The 21,484-nt window shown below is 41.0% G+C and overlaps 1 protein-coding gene across 1 annotated transcript in view; it reads left to right on the top strand.

Moving 5' to 3' along the window:
• The window catches only part of fat2 (FAT atypical cadherin 2), a 228,217-nt gene that overhangs the window by 150,633 nt on the left and 56,100 nt on the right, over positions 1–21,484 (top strand). The window contains 3 exon segments of the mRNA XM_061726486.1: positions 8,695–8,906; positions 11,885–12,022; positions 13,056–13,199. Of these exon segments, the coding sequence (XP_061582470.1) occupies positions 8,695–8,906; positions 11,885–12,022; positions 13,056–13,199 (494 nt within the window).

Genomic DNA, 21,484 nt, shown 5'->3' on the forward strand with positions numbered 1-21,484 from the left:
CCTGCAGACGCCCTGGAGGTGTTCACTTTGAGGGGAACGGTGATGGCTGTTTTTGTTTTTTTACTAAGTGAAGTGTGGCTCAGCAGACTGGCTGGCGGCCCGAGCAAACACGCAGCATCCCTTTCCCGACACACACGGCCGGGCGAGACACGCTCGGGCGCCGTGTGGGCGCTGTAATGAGCACAGAAGATAAATCTTGTCCCACTGGCAGATTTTCCAAAATTGTCCACACACTTTTAAATTGAAGTATATGCATTTGATCACCTGCTGTGAGCGTCACGTATAACCGCAGACGCGATTACATTGGAATCCATAGTATTCCTCTTGCGTCTGAGAGAGACGCAGATTGGTACCTTTTGCGTCAGTAGGTGTCGCCAAAGGCTCCTGACCAAGCGTCAGTTTTGGACGCGTCCGGAGTAAGAGTGTGTTGGTCCTTCACAGGATAAGTAAAATGGATCACTGCAAAAACTCAAAATCTTAACAAGAATATTTGTCTTATTTCTAGTTAAAATGTCTCATTTTAGTAAAAATAATCTCATTACACTTAAAACAAGACTCATCACTGGAAAAAACAACAATTTTCACCTGTTTCAAGTATTTTCACTTGAAATAAGTAGAAAAATCTGCCAGTGGAACAAGATTTTTTTACTTGTAATTAGGGATGGGAATCTAGAACCGGTTCTTGTTGAGAACCGGTTCCCAGTGTTTCAATTCCTTGGAATCGTTTGCCTTTTTCGCAAACTATTCCCTTATTGATTCCAGTTGGCGCGAATGACGTCACCAAGCACGTTGTGCAACGTGCGCATTTGCGCCCAGCAGGAAAACATGGGGACAAAGCGGCATAAACGCTCGGAAGTTAGGTTACATTTTACCAAAAAGGATGACAACAGGGCGACAATACTTGCAATGTGGACATTTCAACAAAGGGGGGAAACTGTTAGGGCTCAGCCGGCTGATGCGCTGAGAGCGCGGAGTCAGCCGGCGTGTGGTAAGGCTGATTTATGGTACCGCGTTACACCAACGCAGAGCCTACGGCGTAGGGTACGCGGCGACACACACCGTACGGCGTACCCTAACGTAGGCTCTGCGTCGATTTAACGCGGAACCATAATTCATAATAATTCATTCACAGCTGCAGCTCGTCAGCTCATTTATGGAAAAGTTAAAGAGCATCTACCGCTAGCTTCTCCTTTCATCAAGGCAGGGAAGAGTATCAGGCCAGAATAGATGAATGTCACCAAGCAGGGACTAAGTTTGTGGTGTTGAACATGTTACTGGACATTCTTGTGTAATTGCCACAAAATAATTTGTTGTATTTATTTAATTTCCCCCTGGCACCATCGAGGAGCCCAAGGCTGGGGGCGTCTTAAGACCTCACTTATATTTTTTTGTTGAAAGATATAAAACTAATTTGACACTAAAATTATTTGTTGTCCTTTTTTCCAAATGAGAATCGATAAGAGAATCGATAAAGAATCGAATCGTTAAGCAGAATCAAAAATGGAATCGGAATCGGAAAATTCTTATCAATTCCCATCCCTACTTGTAATAAGAAGATAAATCTTGTTCCACTGGCAGATTTTTCTACTTATTTCAAGTGAAAATTTACTTGAAACAGGTGAAAATTGTCAAATAAGTTATTTTTCTGGTGTTATTTTTCTGGTGATGACTCTAAATGTTGAAATAGCAGTAAAACCACATTCATTGATGAAATGACATAAGAGATGGAAAGTAGGAATGTCAGTTTTACAGGGGGGATGATTTGGACCGTTTTTATTTCAGGGGGGGATGCCATCCTCCCTCAACCCCCCTCAACTCCAGTACTGCTTGTAATCCCTGTTCTGAGTTCTGACGCAGCCGATCGGAGGAAACCGAGTTGGCGCTTGCCACTAACTTGTTTTGTCCCTGTTCTTTATCAAGTCAGCGGGGGAATCTTGATTTGTAGCTGCTGACACTAAATAACCATTATTTGACGAGGAGAGCTGAGCGGTGGGAACCAGAGGTCCCTGGAAGAGAAATGAGGACATGGTAACATAAAGAAGAGTCTAAGCCTCTCCGCTCCGCCAAGGTGCAGTTTTTACATGACTATCATTAGAAGTGGGTTTGTCAGATTTGTAGCTAAAGGAGGGTAAATCTCCTCCTCTGGCTGGTTTCACGTCTCCAGCACAACCTGCCTAGACCTTTTATGGCACTTTTCCACTAAGACCTACTCGCCTTTACTCATCTCAGCTAGGCTCAACTCAACTCGGCCTATTTTCTTTTCCAATACAATTCAGCACCTGGAGCAGAAGTAGGAGGTTGGAGCGAAGCTGCTGTGACGTATCTGAAGAAAACGACACCAAAGATGTAGAACATGGAGATGATAAATGTGCTGCTGGGTCTGTAGCTTGTGTTCGATATCAAGTTAAAAAATGAGAGTGAGAGAAGCTTCAAGCGGCAACGCTTTTTAATTCTTTGCTATGAAGCAGCTATGAAGTGATAGAGCTCCTGGTAGATCTGGTCGTTCCTTATCGTCCGTCTAAATCCCTTTTTAATTCTCTCCTCAGCACCAGGTTTATGAACATCTGCACCTCAGGGTGCTTTCACACCTGTGGCCCGTTTGTTTTGTTCCGATTCAGGGGCTAAATCGATACAGTTGTTCCGTTTCTCGTTTGTGGAGTTTGTGTTCACAAGGCAACCGTCTGTACCGTTTCAAAGCTGATAACAAATGCCATGTGCGAACCAGCTGCTCTCTGATTGGTCAAATGAACGTGGAAGGAGTTTCCTCTTCTGTACCCCGGGATAAACGACACGCCCCTTTCAGCGCAGAGCGCCGCGGCGGCTTTAGGCTGATTTATGGTTCCGCGTTACACCAACACAGAGCCTACGGCGTAGGGTACGGCGTAGGCTCTGCGTCGATTTAACGCGGAACCATAAATCAGGCTTTACCCATTCATTTATGTGCTACCGGCGCAAAGCGGAGCTCAGCGGCGGGCGAGAGGCCGCCTGCCGCGGCGTTTGCGCTGCACAAACCCTGCCCGAATTGAACATTTTTTAATTTCACCGTGCCGCGCTGGGACGACATCTCGGCACGTCCAATAGGAGAGAAGGTGGTGGAGGCTGCACCGACTCTTCTCATTGAACCGCGGTCGCACATACACATGAATGGAGTTGTGTCGATTATGTTCTTACTACAAATAAAAAAAATGAACCGTTTCAGGTCTGGAATGGAATCGGGCCGAGACCACCTCTGCTAGGTGATCTCGGCTCGCTTGTTTTGTGCCGTTTCCGAGTGCGATTGCTGTGTTCACATGTACCAAACGATCCGATCTTTAGGGGGAAAAGCTCCGTGTTTCTGAACAACTGCTCCAAACGGGACAGGTGTGAAAGCACCCTCAGAGTTGGATATGAAACAGACTTTTGCGCTGCCATTGCCTGTCGATTAAAATGAACAAGAAGCCGTCCGAGTCGCTCTTTCGCTGATGTCACATCCTGACTCAGACATCTGACTCCAACCCCCCGACCAATCGGTGGCCTGTAGTGTGATGACGTCAGATACAGCCGACTCAGCCGCTTAGAACCTCGGTAGAATAGTTACAGAAAAGTATCTACTCGGCACGTTAGACCCCTAGTGGGAAAGAACCAAACCGAGTGGAGGCGAGCCGGGCCGGGCTGAGTAGGAACTAGTGGAAAAGCACCATTAGTGTTTGGTTTCTGCTCCCCTGTTGACCAGTTCTAGCAGACACTGGTTTGGTAACACTGTAGCTGTTGACAGCTCCGTTAAAGCTGTATCTTTGGCTTCAGTTCTTTGGTATCTTTGGTGTCTCTGACAGACGAGATGCTGCAGCCTGACGTGACCTCAACAATCTTCACCTCAGTCCTGGATTACACTTGCTGCTTGTAACAACACATGAACACGGCTGCCTCCGGTGTTTATTTGACGTGTTGGGGCGTGCACGACCTTAAAAAACTAATTGTATCAAAGATGCATTACTCTTTTAAACACTAGGGGCGCTACTGTAGCTGCGACATGGGCAAGGCAAGTTTATTTGTATAGCACAATTCAACACAAACATACATATGAAAAGAAAAGCTGAAACGTGTCACTACATGCAACACCATGACTCACTCACCCAGACCTTACATGAAACTTTTATGCCTAATAGTTTAGATACAACTGCTGTTATCTAATCACAGCTTATCTGGTTTGATTGCAGTGTAGAAACTTTCCATTTTCATTTTATGCTTCACAGACGTTCAACATGAAATCAGCAAAAAGGAATGCAAAGAAAGTGTTGGCCATAATTGATAATTATCAAGCCGGGAACTCTTTCCCTTTCACTCTTGCAACAGTTTTTTACCGTTCAGCAGAGATGAGTGATTTATAAGAAAAGTAAATGATGAGTAACCGAGGGGAGAGCGGGAGATGACGCTCCTCCGCCGTACGGCAGGTTACGGTAGATAAATGAGGGTTTCACACCATTTGAGACGAAGGGAGGGACTCGGTAAAAAACAAGAAGACTTGACTCAGACTCCACTGACACTGCTCTTCTATCGCCGACACGAGTTGAGGTTCGACTTCACACACGGCTAAGAGACGGCTAACGCGTGGAGACGGCAGTCAGCTGTGGGGAGATTTATGGCTCCTGAAAGATTAAACTCACAACTCCACTGAGCTGGCTAAGTAACAGTTCACATTGTGTAACGTGGTCCCACACACAGGACACGATTGACTTATGGGGGATATTACCACCCTAAGCATCCTCCCGTACCACGAGAACATCCATCTATAAAGACTGTAATGTCTGTCAGGCTGCGTTCCAGGACAACGTGAATTAGAGCTGCGGAAACGTATGGATTAGGTGGGAATGAAGAGGTCGCAGGAAACTGTTATCATTTACTCCCTTCTTCATTCATGGACTTTGTTTATGTAACAAGGGACACATGAATTACAGTTTTAACTATTTCAGACAAATTCTTCAAGCTCAGGGGTCGGCGACCCGCGGCTCTAGAGCCGCATGCGGCTCTTTAGCGCCGCCCTAGTGGCTCCTGGAGCGTTTTCAAAAATGTTTGACCTTTTTTTTCCCCTTTTTTCTTCTATTTTTTCCCTTTTTTCTCTTTTTTCTTCTTTTTTCTTTTTTTTCTTCTTTTTTTTCTACTTTTTTTCTTCTTTTTTTCCTTTTTTTCTTCCTTTTTCCTTTCCTTTTTAATCTCGACATTTAGACTTTTTTCTTTACATTTTGACTTTTTTCTCAACATTTTGACTTTTTTCTCGACATTTCGCCTTTCGCCATTTGCCTTCATTCTAAGGCTTAGCGCCGCCCTAGTGGCTCCTGGAGCGTTTTCAAAAATGTTTGACCTTTTTTTTTTTTTTTTTCTCTTTTTTTTCCTTTTTCATTTTTTTCTTTTTATTCTTGTTTTTTTTTTACTTTTTTCTTCTTTTTTTCCTTTTTATCTTCCCTTTTCCTTTTCTTCTTAATCTCGACATTTCGACTTTTTTCTCGGCATTTAGAATTTTTTCTCAACATTTCGACTTTTTTCTCGAAATTTTGACTTTTTTCCTTGAAATTTTGACTTTTTTCCTTGAAATTTTGACTTTTTTCCTCGACATTTCCACTTTTTTCTCAACATTTCCACTTTTTTCTCAACATTTCCACTTTTTCACTTTTTCAAAATTTCGAGAAAAAAGTCGAAATGTCAAGATTAATGTTAAAGTACAATCTTGAGACAAAAGTCGAAATGTTGAGAAAAAAGTCGAAATGACGAGAAAAAAGTTGAAATGTCGAGATTAAAAAGGAAAGGAAATAGGAAAAAAAGAAGAAAAAAAGGAAAAAAAAGGTCAAACATTTTATAAAAAGCTCCAGGGAGCGACTAGGGCAGCTCCAGAGTGGCCTAACTGCATCATGTTGCCCCGAAGCCGCGGATCAAAAACACTCTTTTGGTTTACAAACAATAACAAAATAAATCTTAATCTTCTTTACATGTTTATGCAGGTTAATATATGTTTTCTTTCTAGTTACTACACATTTAAACTTATTTAAAAGTGATATTCAACTCACCTTTATCGTTGGCAGTGTGCAGCCTGCAGCTCTCCTAAAACTTCACATGCACGTCAGTCGGCCTCTGATTGGGATGCAGACATGTCTGGTGAAGTTTGAAGGTTTTTGTTGCTAAAGAGGGAGGTGTGAGGTCCAGATATATGGTGTGAAGCCTGAGGGCAGCACCGTCCCGTGGAGGCCTGAACACCACTGCTAATACAGCAACAACAACATTCATCAAGCACCGTGAGCTCCGGCAGAGCCAAACACGGTGGAGCTGCATGCTAAAGCGTGGCAAATTAAAATTCACATTAATATGCATAAAGAAGTTGGATTCTTTAATTTGATTCTCTGTTTGTGCATTGATGGTGATAATGAACCTTTTCTGCAACTTGGGTACACTGAAGTTTGATTGAATGTTGATGAATGCAAATTTCTCCTTCCAAAATGAATTAAATGAGCTGGCAAAAAAAAAGATGAATAAATAAAGACAGACTGAGTAATAAATCTAAGTCTGGCCGCTGCATGTGACAACGCAAGCTGGTAGTTGGACTTTTTTAAAGCTGTGACTTTGTCATTTGTCTTTTCATACAGGAATATTTTGACTTAATGATTCATGAAAGAAACTGTAAACAGTTTTAATCGGTTTTAAGTTGCCTTTATTCGCAATTCACCTGGGAAATTTTGGTTATCTATACTTCACTGGAGTAATTATTTTTCAGACGACTTTTTACTTTTACTCCTTACATTTTCACGCAATTATCTGCACTTTTTACTCCTTATATTTTAAAAACAGCCTTGTTACTCTATTTCATTTCGGCCTTTAATAAAAACTATCCAGTTAAATTGCTCCATCCGGATAGAGTGAATTTGGTTGTGGTTGTTTCAGATGTTCTTGTCCAGTTTTGTTCTTACATCCGTTCCCTCAGATTCCTGCAACTAAACTTGGATGTACATTCCAATAAAGGTTAGGATAAATGATAACATGCCTCTGAAGTTTGACTTTTTGCACCATTACAATACTTATAGGCAACTAGTCATCATATCTCCTGCTCTCTGAAACACATGTTAATGCTCAATAGTACACATATATGCTTCTTTAATATATTTGCATTATACTAAGATGCATTCATTTTCAATGGTTTTTGTCCTTAATAGCTTTTTCCCCCTTACATTACTTTTACTTTTATACTTTAAGTAGTTTTGAAACCAGTACTTTTATACTTTTACTTGAGTAAAAAAAACTTGAGTTGATACTTCAACTTCTACAGGAGTATTTTTAAACTCTAGTATCTATACTTCTACCTGAGTAATGAATGTGAATACTAGAGACATCTCTGGATGTAAAAACATCATCATAGAAAACTATGGCATTGTTGTGTATAACAGTTCAACACGGCATCATTTCCACCTGAATGTAAACGAGGCTGTGTCACTTTGAAGCGTTCAACTTGAGGATCTCTAACATTCAGGTTCAGGTTTTATCACCGCAGAAGAAACGCCTGACTCTTCTGCGCACGAGTCGCCCCAGGCGGCTCCGCGGGGTTTTTCTATCGGAAGTAAACATGAACAAAAGGGCAGCAACATAACGTTGAGCTTCATCCGCTGAGACATGTCTGCTTGTTTAAGATGAAAGTCTGAATCATAACTGCTTATATATTAAAATATATACGTTGAACAGCCGCTTTGTGAGGGACACCTGGTGCTCAGGTGTGTGCCAGGTGTAGCTGACGACGGGGTGGAACGTTCCTGCTGTTCATTGAACTGAAAGGCTTGTAGCTCCTATAATGTAATAATTTCACCCTATAATTTAATAATTTCACCCTATAATGTAATAATTTCCTGAAAATGTAATAACGCCTGAAAATGTAATAAAATTTGCACTCAACTCAATCGAAAATGTAATAAAATCCAATAATGTAATAAAATATCCTGACTGATATTGTAATAACATTTTTACCGATAATGTAATACCTTATTACATTATTGGGAATTTATTACATTTTCAGGTGGGTCTTTTTTTTTTTTTTTCCCAAACTATATTATATACTTACTTACTGTACTTACTTGACAAATAATGTAATATATATGTTCATTTTCAGTCCAGAGTTCTACATTTTGTGTTTTAAGTATCTAAGAATGTTATAAACGCTGGATTTGAAACACCAGAATGACTATTGGGTTAAATTGCAGACTTTGAGTTCCATGTAATAAATTCCCAATAACATAATAAGGTATTACATTATTGGTAAAAATGTTATTACAATATCCGTCAGGATATTTTATTACATTATTGGTGAAGTTATTACATTATTGGGTTTTATTACATTTTCAATTGAGTTAAGTGCAGATTTTATTACATTTTCAGGAAATTATTACATTATAGGGTGAAATTATTACATTATAAGGTGAAATTATTACATTATAGGGTGAAATTATTACATTATAGGGTGAAATTATTACATTATAAGGTAAAATTACTACATTATAGGGTGAAAAATATTACATTATAGGGTGAAATTATTACATTATAGGGAGAAATTACTACATTATAGGGTGAAATGATTACATTATACGGTGAAATTATTACATTATAGGGTGAAATTATTACATTATAGGATGAAATTATTACATTACATTATAGTTTGCTACAAGGCTCTTGCTTGTCGTCCTGCAGGTGTGGTGACTCTCGTGGCCCCCCTGGACTTCGAGGTTTCCCCGGAGTTCTACCTGTCCGTGGAGGGGAGTCGTGGGAAGTCGTCCCTCACCGACATCACCACGGTGATCATCAACGTGACGGACGTCAACGACAACGCTCCCGCGTTCAGACGGGGCGACTACAGCACCGAGATCTCTGAGGACCTGACGCCAGGAAGCCTGGTGATGAAAGTAAGCTGTTGGAGGGAATGAATGAATGAATGAATGAATGAATGAATGAATGAATGAATGAATGAATGAATGAATGAATGAATGAATGAATGAATGAATGAAAGAAAGAAAGCTTTATTCCGAACATGGGAAAACATAAAAATAACATATAAGTCAAAATAGTCAAAACAACAAAAAATAGATAAATAAAACAAAACAATGTTACCATGTCCAAAAAGGAGTAGAAAGAAGCATGTGCTTATTTAATCCTACCCCTTCTCCGTTCTCAGAAATTACAATCCTCAGTTGATTTCAATATCATATTACATATTTACATTTTATATGTGCAGGACTGTCTCAGAAAATTAGAATATTGTGATAAAGTTCTTTATTTTCTGTAATGCAATTAAAAAAAAAAAAAAAAAAATGTCATACATTCTGGATTCATTACAAATCAACTGAAATATTGCAAGTCTTTTATTATTTTAATATTGCTGATTAGGGCTTACAGTTTAAGATTAGGATTCCCAGAATATTCTAATTTTTTGAGTTAGGATATTTGAGTTTTCTTAAACTGTAAACCATAATCAGCAATATTAAAATATTAAAAGGCTTGTAATATTTCAGTTGATTTGTAATGAATCCAGAATGTATGACATTTTTGCATTACAGAAAATAAGGACTTTATCCAAATATTCTAATTTTCTGAGACATTCCTGAACACATTTACAACAAAGAAAATAAATAATGTGAGTAAAAAAGTGAGTAAATGATGTGTGGAAACAGCTGGTGATTGTCAAAGCTCTTCATCCTCCCTGTTTCCTGTAAAAACATATTTTTGTACGGCTGTTTGAACCGGCTCATGCTTGGACGTTGTTTGAGCTCCGCACCCAAACCGTTCCACAACTTCACTCCACATATGGAAATGGTAAATGTTTCGAGTGTTGTGCGGACACAAAGATGTTTTGAATTGTTCTCCCCTCTCAAATTATATTATAAATTGGACTTATTCCACTAAATGACATTTGCACAAAAAAAAAAAAACACAGAAAATGAGGCACAGGCACCAATCTGAGCACCAAAGACTCTACAATCGTCAACCTTGCTTGAAAGTCAAAAGTAAAAACATGTTTGAAGCCGAATGAAACTAAAGTAACCCCTTCAGCTGACATGTCGACTCATGGCAGGACTTTGCGTCATGCTTTGAAGGGTCTGTCACACACACACACACCAGTTGCATCAGCACACGCAATCAAAGGTCTGACTGCTAATATTTGGTTTTCATGCACACACGTACATTCAGATCATGTCTCAGACACACACACACACACACACACACACACACACACACACACACACACACACACACACACACACACACACACACACACACACACACACACACACACACACACACACGTAGCGTGCAGGTGTGTGACAGCTGGAACATGTGTGGGAGAGAACTGGGGCGTGTGAGATGATCTGGTGGAACAATCACAGTTATCGGACGACGTGCCAGCCGCCACGTCCGGCCGGCAGCAGATAACGCAGCAATAACACGGCTCAGCGGCTCAAACCCGGACCGTCCTGCAGGCCCGGGGTTTCCTGCTGCTCTGATTCTGTCTCCACTTCCTCGTTGTTTTACCTCAACATGTTCATCCCAATGCCGTTACTGACTATGTTAACTTCTCAACGAGAAAGAAAGCTGACAGAATACGGTTTTACCTTAACCCTTGTGCTGTCTTCGGGTCAAGGAAGGAAGGGAAGAAGGGAGGAAAGAAGGAAGGAAGGAAGAAAGGAAGGAAGACAGAAAAGAAGGAAGGAAGGGAGAAAAGAAGGAAGGAAGGAAAGAAGGGAGAGAAAGGAGGAAGGAAGGACGGGAGAAAAGAAGGAAGGAAGGATGGAATGAAAGAAGGAAGGACGGGAGAAAAGAAGGAAGGAAGGATGGAATGAAAGAAGGAAGGACGGGAGAAAAGAAGGAAGGGAGAAAGAAAAGAAGGAAGGAAGGATGGGAGAAAAGAATGAAGGAAGGAAAGAAGGGAGAGAAAGGAGGAAGGAAGGACGGGAGAAAAGAAGGAAGGAAGGAAAGAAGGAGGGATGGGAGAAAAGAAGGAAGGAAGGAAGGAAGGAAGGAAGGAAGGAAGGAAGGAAGGAAGGAAGGAAGGAAGGAAGGAAGGAAGGAAGGAAGGAAGGAAGGAAGGAAGGAAGGAAGGAAGGAAGGAAGGAAGGAAGGAAGGAAGGAAGGAAATAAATATTTTTTTGTAAACTGAAAATGAGCTGCACATTTGTAAATCTATATTAGCGTCATTCCATAATTTAACTCCCACAACAGATAAATATAAATCTCCTTTTAGTCTCTTTTCTAGCTTTTTGTATAACAAATTTACAAACATCACGCAAATTATATTTTGACTCGTGTATTGAGAAAAACCGTTGTACACAGACAGGGAGTAACTTTAATCTAACTTTATACATCATTTGCATTATTTTATAATAAACCAAATCATAAAATGTCATAATATGGGATTTTATAAACAATGGATTTGTATGTTCATAGTTTCCCACCCTATTAATAATACTTATGGCTCGTTTTTGTAAGAGAACTATAGCATTTACTGTTATAGTTTGTGTCTTATACGTCGAGCCCCAAACTCCCACACAATAACATATATAAGCTAGTATTAGTGAACAATACATTAAATGTAGTGCTTTATGATTTCATATATTTCTGGACTTATACAGGATTGCTATTGACTTTGCAATATTTCCTTTTATGTATCTAATTTGTTGTTTCCATATTAATTTACAATCAATAACAACCCCTAAGAATTTTATATCAAATACTCTTTCAATTTCAGAATCTCATATTTTTAATGTATCCCAATCAATCTGGAATGAGTTGAACTGTATCGGGGCATAAAGATGAATAATTCTGAGAAAAGCCTGCTAAATTAAGCCGTGTCTCACGTGTCTAAATATCTCTGCCTCTTTGCCTCCAGGTGACGGCCACTGATCAGGATGGTCCGATCAATAATCTACTGCGGTACATGATAGTAAGTGGAGACCCTCTGCAGCAGTTCTCCATTCACCCTCGCAGCGGAGAGATCACCGTCCGCACCGCGCTGGACAGAGAGGAGGTCAGTGTGTGTCGCACAAGTACAGAAATTAAAAACTACACAGATATATTTGATCATTATTAAAGGGGACCTATTATGGCATCTATTCCCTATTTTAAACAGGCCTTGAATGTCTTAAAAACAAGCTTTTGATTGTTTTTTCTATATAAATCAGAAATTCAGCCTCTGATCCATGTCTTTATCTTCCCATTCTCTAACCTCATTATCTATGCGGGATTCTGAGTGGGCGGGGCTATGATAATGAGGCTCTGTGCTGATTGGCTGCCTGAATGACGCGATACACCGCTACGAAAAAATGGAGGAAATTGTACTTCAACATTAATTTCGACATTTCGACTTTTTTCTCGACATTTCAACTTTTTTTTTTCTCGAAATTTCCACTTTTTTCTCGACATTTTGACTTTTTTCTTGAAATTTCAACTTTTTTCTCGACATTTCGACTTTTTTTCTCGGCCTTTCAACTTTTTTTCTCGACATTTCAACTCTTTTTCTCGACATGTCGACTTTTTTCTCGACATTTCCACTTTTTTTCTCGACATTTCCACTTTTTTTTCAAAATTTCCACTTTTTTTCTCGACATTTAGACTTTTTTCTCGAAATTTCAACCTTTTTCTCAAAATGTTTACTTTTTTCTCGACAGTTTGACTTTTTTCTCGAAATGTCGACTTTTTTCAGAAATTTCGACTTTTTTCTCGACATTTCAACTTTTTTCTTGACATTTTGACTTGTTGTTCTTCTGGCCAGAGTTAGTTGTTAGTGGTTTCACCATCGCTCCGTCGTCCCCTAACTTTGGGGAGCAGAATCTTATTGGCTCGTAGAAGCCACACCAGACTGGATGGCTCATCCGGGCGGCTGTACAGACAGAATTTGGTTGCTTTCCTCCTTCTCTGAGTTGGCAGGCTGAGGGGAGACCACTTTATATATGTTAAAGCAAGATAAAACCTGTTTTTCATAATAGGTCCCCTTTAAAACAATGAAAATGTGAAATAACCGTCAGAGCTTGAGATCCTCTCTCCGTCTGGCTCCTCTGCAGGTCCCGCATTACTCTCTCACGGTGCAGGCGGCTGATGAAGGCAGCCCTCCTCTGTCGTCGGCCGTCCTCGTCGCCATCACCGTCACTGATGTCAACGACAACCCGCCCATCTTCTCGCAGGTCAACCACAGTCTCCTGCTGCAGGTACGACCCCCCGCTGACGCTGTGCAGACTCCATGTTTCTGGAAGGACAGGAGCAAAGTCTGGCAAAGCATTGGTGCAGCTGAAACCAGAAATCCACATACGCTGTTTATGACAGGGCTGATGTAACTGAGTCGGGTTTGTAAACCGCCTCCCTCACACAAACCTTGTTTAGGATTGAGATCAACCGCTCCAAAGCATTATAGTCCATGGGCCAGAACTCAAAATTTCACTTGTCAATACCACTCAAGGTGACCAAACTTGTGATTTTTGAAAATATCCATGTCTGTAGATGATATTCTGGTATGAAAACCTTCCTGAGTGGCAGCTGGATCTTAGCTATCAGCTCATGAAGTTCAGAAAATTACATTTTAGATGCTGCTGCATATCAGAATCAGAATCAGAATCAGGTTTTATTGGCAGTTTAGAAAAACATGTATTTGACTTTGGATACACCGGCGGCGACACAATGGTATTATGCGCCTATTTGTCCAAGGGTAACAGCATCATCACAAGACTTGCATGTGGGCCGCGGCTTTGTGGCACTCGAAACCCGGAGACTGCGTTGGGGGGGGCTGATAAGAGGTGGGGCCGGGAAGTCGTTGAGAATGAGGGAGGTGTGGTTATCAGCAAGTGTATGGGTGAGCGGTAAGTCTGTGAAACTTCGCCCCAGAGCTGCTCCTCAGCCATTGTCCTTGATGTTATCAGACGGCCCGGTACAGTTCCACAGGTCCACAGATGTTCCTGGGAGAGGGGAGGGCTAGTGGGGGCAGAGTCCCTTGTTTTCATTCCACCAGGGAGATTGTGACTGGAGCGGCCTGCCAAGCTGCTCTGTCAAGGTCAGTAATTTTCCGTCTGCCTTAAGTCTCTGGTTCCTCAATGGCGACTCCAAACAGACAAATTTGTGATCAATTCCCGCCAAGCCGAGCTTCCAACTTCTCCAAGATCTTATCCATCTTACCAATGAGCTCAAAGACTGCAGCTAGCCTGCGATTCTGTTCAAGAATAGCATCCAGCTTGCGGTTTTGCTCTCCCAACGTTAAAGTCTGAGTGTTAGTCGCAGCACTTATCCCCTCAGCAACGTCGGGCAGCTCAGAAAGGGCCAGAATAGCTGTCGGCGACTTACGCGTTTGTCGGTAGACCAAGAATCCCCCCACTCCAATTAGCAGAAATGCTGCTATCATAAATCCAATTATGAACACATCTTCAACGTCATCGACAGACAGGATCGCCAGACACAACGGCCTCCAATGTTTCCAGGAGTCCATAATGTATCCAGAAAAAAGTCCCATTAGGGCAAGAGGGACCAGTTAACCAATTCCATGATTGTAGAATTTCGGAGGAGTGAAAAAGAGAGGCTCTGAAAGACAAGACAGGACAAAAAGAAGCAGCAGGGCAGATAGGGAGGGGGAGGAGCAGAAAAGCGTCCGCCTTCGCCGAGAGCCGGAAGAATATCCTGGTTTAGACTCATGTACAGGACATCTGTCAATGTTTCACAAGTAGTAGTAATAGTAAATATTTATTTGCAATGTTGTCTTTGGTATCATTTTAAAGGACACCTTTAAAGCATTCATTCAAGCTAAGATGTGGATCTTTCTGACCAACATAGAGTTAACTGCAGCTCTTTAAACTATAAACAACACACATTTTTACACAATTTTCACCTAAAAGATATATTATCTTTTAGCCCTGTGTCAACTAGGAACAACAGAGACACAAAATACTAATGTCACAAACTGGTCTTTATCGTCAAACACAGGATGATCCAGCTGCCACTCAGGAAGGGTTATCATACGTAAAATATAATCTATAGACATGGATATTTTCAAAAATTATTAGCAAGTTTTGTGACTGAGTGGTGCTGATATCTGGTCTGGAACATGGACTATTAAGGTTGTTTTCCTCAAGCCAGCGTGGAACTATCTTGTGGATATTCTTTGGGTCCCCGTTCATTAGGAAGGACCGATCGGCACATACTGTAAGCTTTCGGTACAGGACTCATTTCACTGCGGATGCTGACGCTCTCTCACCAGCTTCGGTCAAAATCTTCTCAAGATCCTCCGGGACACAGAGCCCCGTCTTCTTCCTGAACACTATTGAGGTGTTTGTACTTGCACTTCCTTGTTTGAAAAGAACGCGGTTCCTTCAGACATCTAGAACTCCTACCTGAGGATTTGCTACTTCATATCCTCAGGTACAGACGTGATTCTCCTCCGGCAGGGTGTGATGTATGTCCACCCAAACACTGCGATACTGAAGTGTCTCAGCTCCCAAAAACAAGTTTTGTGTTTTGTTTTCTTCCGGGAGAGACGAATGGCGGCCGTTGTAGCTCTGTCTGGATGATGCATCTTTCCAACAACAAACCTGGCCAACGCAGCGCAGCAGTCCCCTGTTTCTGCTTTTTCTTTGTTTTTTTAATAAATTGGTTTGACCCCATAGGAAAAACCATTGCTTTTCTTTTAATTTACTTCAAGACCATCCTTTTCTGCAACATCAGAAAGGAATCAGGAAACAACACGGCGCAGCCCGGGCTCAAAGGAAAGCAAAGCCAGCGCTTCTACACAAGGTTCTTTCTTTCTTTCTTTCTTTCTTTCTTTCTTTCTTTCTTTCTTTCTTTCTTTCTTTCTTTCTTTCTTTCTTTCTTTCTTTCTTTCTTTCTTTCTTTCTTTCTTTCTTTCTTTCTTTCAGGCTCATTTCTTTCTTTCTTTCTTTCTTTCTTTCTTTCTTTCTTTCTTTCTTTCAGGCTCATTTCTTTCTTTCTTTCTTTCTTTCTTTCACGCTCATTTCTTTCTTTCTTTCTTTCAGGCTCATATCTTTCTTTCTTTCTTTCAGGCTCATTTCTTTCTTTCTTTCTTTCAGGCTCATTTCTTTCTTTCTTTCTTTCTTTCAGGCTCATTTCTTTCTTTCTTTCTTTCTTTCAGGCTCATTTCTTTCTTTCTTTCTTTCAGCCTCATTTCTTTCTTTCTTTCTTTCTTTCACGCTCATTTCTTTCTTTCTTTCTTTCTTTCTTTCTTTCTTTCTTTCACGATCATTTCTTTCTTTCTTTCAGGCTCATTTCTTTCTTTCTTTCTTTCTTTCTTTCTTTCTTTCAGGCTCATTTCTTTCTTTCTTTCAGCCTCATTTCTTTCTTTCTTTCAGCCTCATTTCTTTCTTTCTTTCTTTCTTTCACGCTCATTTCTTTCTTTCTTTCTTTCTTTCTTTCAGGCTCATTTCTTTCTTTCTTTCTTTCTTTCTTTCTTTCAGGCTCATTTCTTTCTTTCTTTCAGCCTCATTTCTTTCTTTCTTTCAGCCTCATTTCTTTCTTTCTTTCTTTCACGCTCATTTCTTTCTTTCTTTCTTTCTTTCTTTCAGGCTCATTTCTTTCTTTCTTTCTTTCTTTCTTTCTTTCAGGCTCATTTCTTTCTTTCTTTCTTTCTTTCTTTCTTTCAGGCTCATTTCTTTCTTTCTTTCTTTCAGGCTCATTTCTTTCTTTCTTTCTTTCTTTCTTTCAGGCTCATTTCTTTCTTTCTTTCTTTCAGGCTCATATCTTTCTTTCTTTCTTTCTTTCAGGCTCATTTCTTTCTTTCTTTCTTTCAGGCTCATTTCTTTCTTTCTTTCTTTCTTTCAGGCTCATATCTTTCTTTCTTTCTTTCAGGCTCATTTCTTTCTTTCTTTCTTTCTTTCTTTCAGGCTCATTTCTTTCTTTCTTTCTTTCTTTCTTTCTTTCTTTCAGGCTCATTTCTTTCTTTCTTTCTTTCTTTCAGGCTCATTTCTTTCTTTCTTTCTTTCAGCCTCATTTCTTTCTTTCTTTCTTTCTTTCTTTCACGCTCATTTCTTTCTTTCTTTCTTTCTTTCTTTCTTTCACGCTCATTTCTTTCTTTCTTTCAGGCTCATTTCTTTCTTTCTTTCTTTCTTTCTTTCTTTCTTTCTTTCTTTCAGGCTCATTTCTTCCTTTCTTTCTTTCTTTCTTTCTTTCAGGCTCATTTCTTCCTTTCTTTCTTTCTTTCTTTCAGGCTCATATCTTTCTTTCTTTCTTTCAGGCTCATTTCTTTCTTTCTTTCTTTCAGGCTCATATCTTCCTTCCTTCCTTCACGTACGTTGTGCGTCGATTTAACGCCGAACCATAAATCAGCTTTACACAAAACCGTCATCAACGGCAAATATCGCCCATCCCTAATGTATGTCCACCCAAACACCACGATATCGAAGTGTCTCAGCTCCCAAAAACAGTTTTGGTTTTGTTTTCTTCCGGGAGAGACAAATGGCGGCCGTTGTAGCTCTGTCTGGATGATGCATCTTTCCAGCCGGCAACAACAACAACAAAGCCCATAGGAAAAAGCATTGCTTCTCTTTTAATTTGTTATTTCTGCTTCAACACCATCCTCTTCTGCAACATCAGAAACAACACGGCGCAGCCCGGGCTCAAAGGAAAGCCAAACCACCGCTTCAACACGAGGTCAAGAACCACATGTCAGGAGAGAATAAGTAAATAAACGGAGCCGGAGCAGAACCGGTGATGAATAACCTCCGGCGTCCTCAAGGCGAACATGCTCGTTGCATTTGTGTGTGATATTTGACAACCGAATGTAAAATTTCCTCACAAGAAGCCTTTTCATCTCTCTGTTGACCTTATTAACCTGAAAAACTGAAGAGAGCACGAGATATTCCCACTAAGTAGTGAAGAAAAACAAACCCTCAGTGAAGCTGTAAAGCGGTAAACCTGCTCGATGGTCGATGAGGATTAAGTAAAGAGAAAAACTGATAAAAGGAACATCTTATACTTTCTCTATCATCACTCTCTTTCCACCTTTCCAGCATCCTGAAATACAGGACTGTCTCAGAAAATTAGAATATTGTGATAAAGTCCTTTATTTTCTGTAATGCAAAAATGTCATACATTCTGGATTCATTACAAATCAACTGAAATATTGTAAGCCTTTTATTATTTTAATATTGCTGATTAAGGAAGGAAGAAAAAGAAAGAAAGAAAGAAAGAAAGAAAGAAAGAAAGAAAGAAAGAAAGAAAGAAAGAAAGAAAGAAAGAAAGAAAGAAAGAAAGAAAGAAAGAAAGAAAGAAAGAAAGAAAGAAAGAAAGAAAGAAAGAAAGAAAGAAAGAATTATTGCTTATTTTAATATTGCTGATCATGGCTTACAGCTTAAGAAAACTCTAATATCCTATCTCAAAAAATTTTAATATTCTGGGAATCTTAATCTTAAACTGTAAGCCATAATCAGCAATATTAAAATAATAAAAGACTTGCAATATTTCAGTTGATTTGTAATGAATCCAGAACGTATGGCATTTTTGTTTTTTTAATTGCATTACAGAAAATAAAAGACTTCATCACAATATTCTAATTTTCTGAGACAGTGTGTATACTTACCTGTAATCGTCAGGACGAGATGTTTTTACCAAGTGAATTTTGCACTCTTTAAGTACATTATTACTGTAGGATTAAGCAGAACACATAAAACACACATTAATCCACCTCTTTTATGGACATCCTGACCCTGAGTAGTCCAGGCTTTTGGTGTTGTGTATGTGTTTGTATTTTTCCCCCTAGTTTCTGCGTCGGTTGTCATTTCACACACCAAAACCAACCTCCTTTAAAACCACAAACGATTCTGCTGTTATGAAAACAAGCTGTAATGGGGTCATTTACTTCCACTTTAGTGCCAGTGAGAGCTTGTACTGCTGAACGATTTTGGAAGTGGTTTGTTTCCGAGCGCGTACGCGCCTGGCAGGAACCGAGGAGAACGTTTCAGCTGCATTGATTGTTGCTCACTGACATCCTTTTCTCTGCTGGCTCTCCATCACTCTGGCCGCTGCAGATTTGTCGGCTCGGAAACTCCCGCGCAGTCACAGAGAGATTAGCTCCTCTGGCCGAACCGTTGCCAAACATTGTGTTGATGAATCCAAATGCAGAATCGTCCCATCTGCTGATGCGGCTGCAGCCAGCGCCGCCTGATGAAGGGCCTTTTCTGTTGCCCCGAGCAGATGGAAGCTGCTGCAGCGGCACAAAGGAGCTGTCACTTCCTCCAGACAGATGTTGTAGGTCGGCCGCCACCTGCGCTCGCGCTCCTCTGGCAACCGCACTCATTTGTTTGAGCGTTTGTCACCCCTCTGACACCCGCTCATGGCAGTGACAGTGTTCTCCTACTGTAAGTGAGGCCACGTTACACGCCGACTGACTTTCACTAAGAGCCAGAGAGGACAAATGTAATTTATTACGTTTGCCGGACATCTGCAAAAGCTGCTGCAGCAGAGTAGACATGGTCTGAACTCCACGAAGCTCGACATTCAAGGGTCAAATTATTGGCATCAAACAAAGAAAACATCTAAGGAGATTTCTGAAGCTACTAAAACAGGTTTATGACCTCCCTGACACATTATTGATAACATGAAGGATGGTGGAAACCATCACCTTTGAATGATTGTGATCAGCGTTCACTGAGACGTTTGGTGAAATCACAACAGTTGAGCTCACAACTATGTTTAATACTGGGAGTAAGAACATTTCCAAACAGCTTAAAACCACTTATCAGTGAGGCTAGTCGGGGAAAAAAGACTTCAGTTTGCTCAGGAGCATAAAGTTTAAACTGGAGCAGTGGAAAAAGGTCCTGTGGTCTGATGAGTCCAGATTTACCACATCAGCATCAGGGTAAGAACAGAGGTGGATGGAGTGATGCTCCTAGCATGCCTAGCATCTCCCTGCAAGCCTGCAGGGGCGCTGATGTGATCTGAGATCGCTGCAGTTGCTCAAGTCCGGATTCAGCAACATTATCACCTCAGCTGACTTCCCGGAGATCCTGAACGACCTGGTTATTCCATCAACAGTTGTTTCCATCCCTGATGGTAAAGACCTTGGGCCTCATTTATAAAAGAGTGTGTAGGATTCATACTAAAAGTGTACGTGCGCCCAAAAGCCGAAAATGGTGTGCACAAAAAAAAATCCTGATTTATAAAACCGTGTGCACGCACATCTGCACGCAATGTTTGCTTTATAAATCACAGTCCAGCTGGAAGGTTGCGCACGTGAATTCGCCTCATATCCCGCCCTCTACACGCTCACTTTCTACCATAAATGGTCAATGCAAAGTAGTTCATGACTGTATTTGCATATTAATGAGCCTGCTGAGCATGCGCAGTCAGGATGAATGAGACGTGTCGAGCCGGAGTTCTGCCGAGGTGTCCTACCCCGTCAGAACATTCTACCGTACAATCCCTGTTTCTTTTATCTCAGTTTCTTTTTTTTCAAAGACTTTTTCATGAAAATAGACGATTTCACAGCAGGAAGTCAGAATGTGCTTCCACATAGATCTATGTGTACGACGCTTCAGCGGAAGAAAAAAACCCCCCGTCAGATCACGCTTCCACATAGAGGAAGTGTGGAAGCACATTCTGACTTCCTGCTGTTAAATCGTCTATTTGCCGAGGTAGGACAACTCGGCAGAACACCGGCTTGGGTGTACATGGATCTTTAAGTCTGATATGTAATGACATTAAAAGTATGACATGAATCTGGCTTCATTTCACCACCTCACCGCCTGCGTCGCCAGTTCCCCGTATCTTCAAAATGTTTGTGCGCGAGGGTCAAGGTTGGCGTAAAGATACACACATTTTCCCGTTAGTTTTTATTTTTTAGATCCCAACGTTTGCGTAGAAGGTGGCGTGCGCATCTTTCAAGCCCTGTTTTGTGCGCAAGCAAGCTTTATAAACGAGGCCCCTGGACCTGAACCCCACTGAGAACTTTTCGGATGTTCTGGAGAAGATTCTCCCATCATCATCACAAGTCCTTTGCTGAAAAAGAGATGCAACTCTGGAGAAAAGTAAAGGTTGTGAAAATGCAGAAGCTCCTCAGAATGATGCCACATCGAATGCACTTCATAATCAGAGCTCAAGGCGGTCCCACCAAAATACACGTGTCCCTTTGTTTGTGACAGGCAGTTTATACGGATCTACCAAAGTCGTAGAACAGATAGGACGTTTAAATAGCGGTTCGGGTGATTTCCCCACTTTGATAAAGCACAGTGGGGTTGGGGACGTCACCTGCCAGCCACACTGACTTCACACCCCGTCTCTATTTATCTTTATTGTTGAATGTCAGAACTTGACACGCTGTCACCGCCACGCATGGACGTGAATTATTTATCGGGCACGGGCTCAGCATACAACCGATCGATCTCCTGGTTCTGACACACTTTCAGGGCGGCGGTTCCTGCGTGTCCTCACACGCCGGTGAAACTATTCTCTAATAAACCCGACTGTGGCCTGGGATGGCTACCGTAATTGAAATACCTCACAAGGT

This window comes from Cololabis saira, chromosome 7, assembly GCF_033807715.1.
Source record: "Cololabis saira isolate AMF1-May2022 chromosome 7, fColSai1.1, whole genome shotgun sequence".
Classification (NCBI taxonomy): Eukaryota; Metazoa; Chordata; class Actinopteri; order Beloniformes; family Belonidae; genus Cololabis; species Cololabis saira.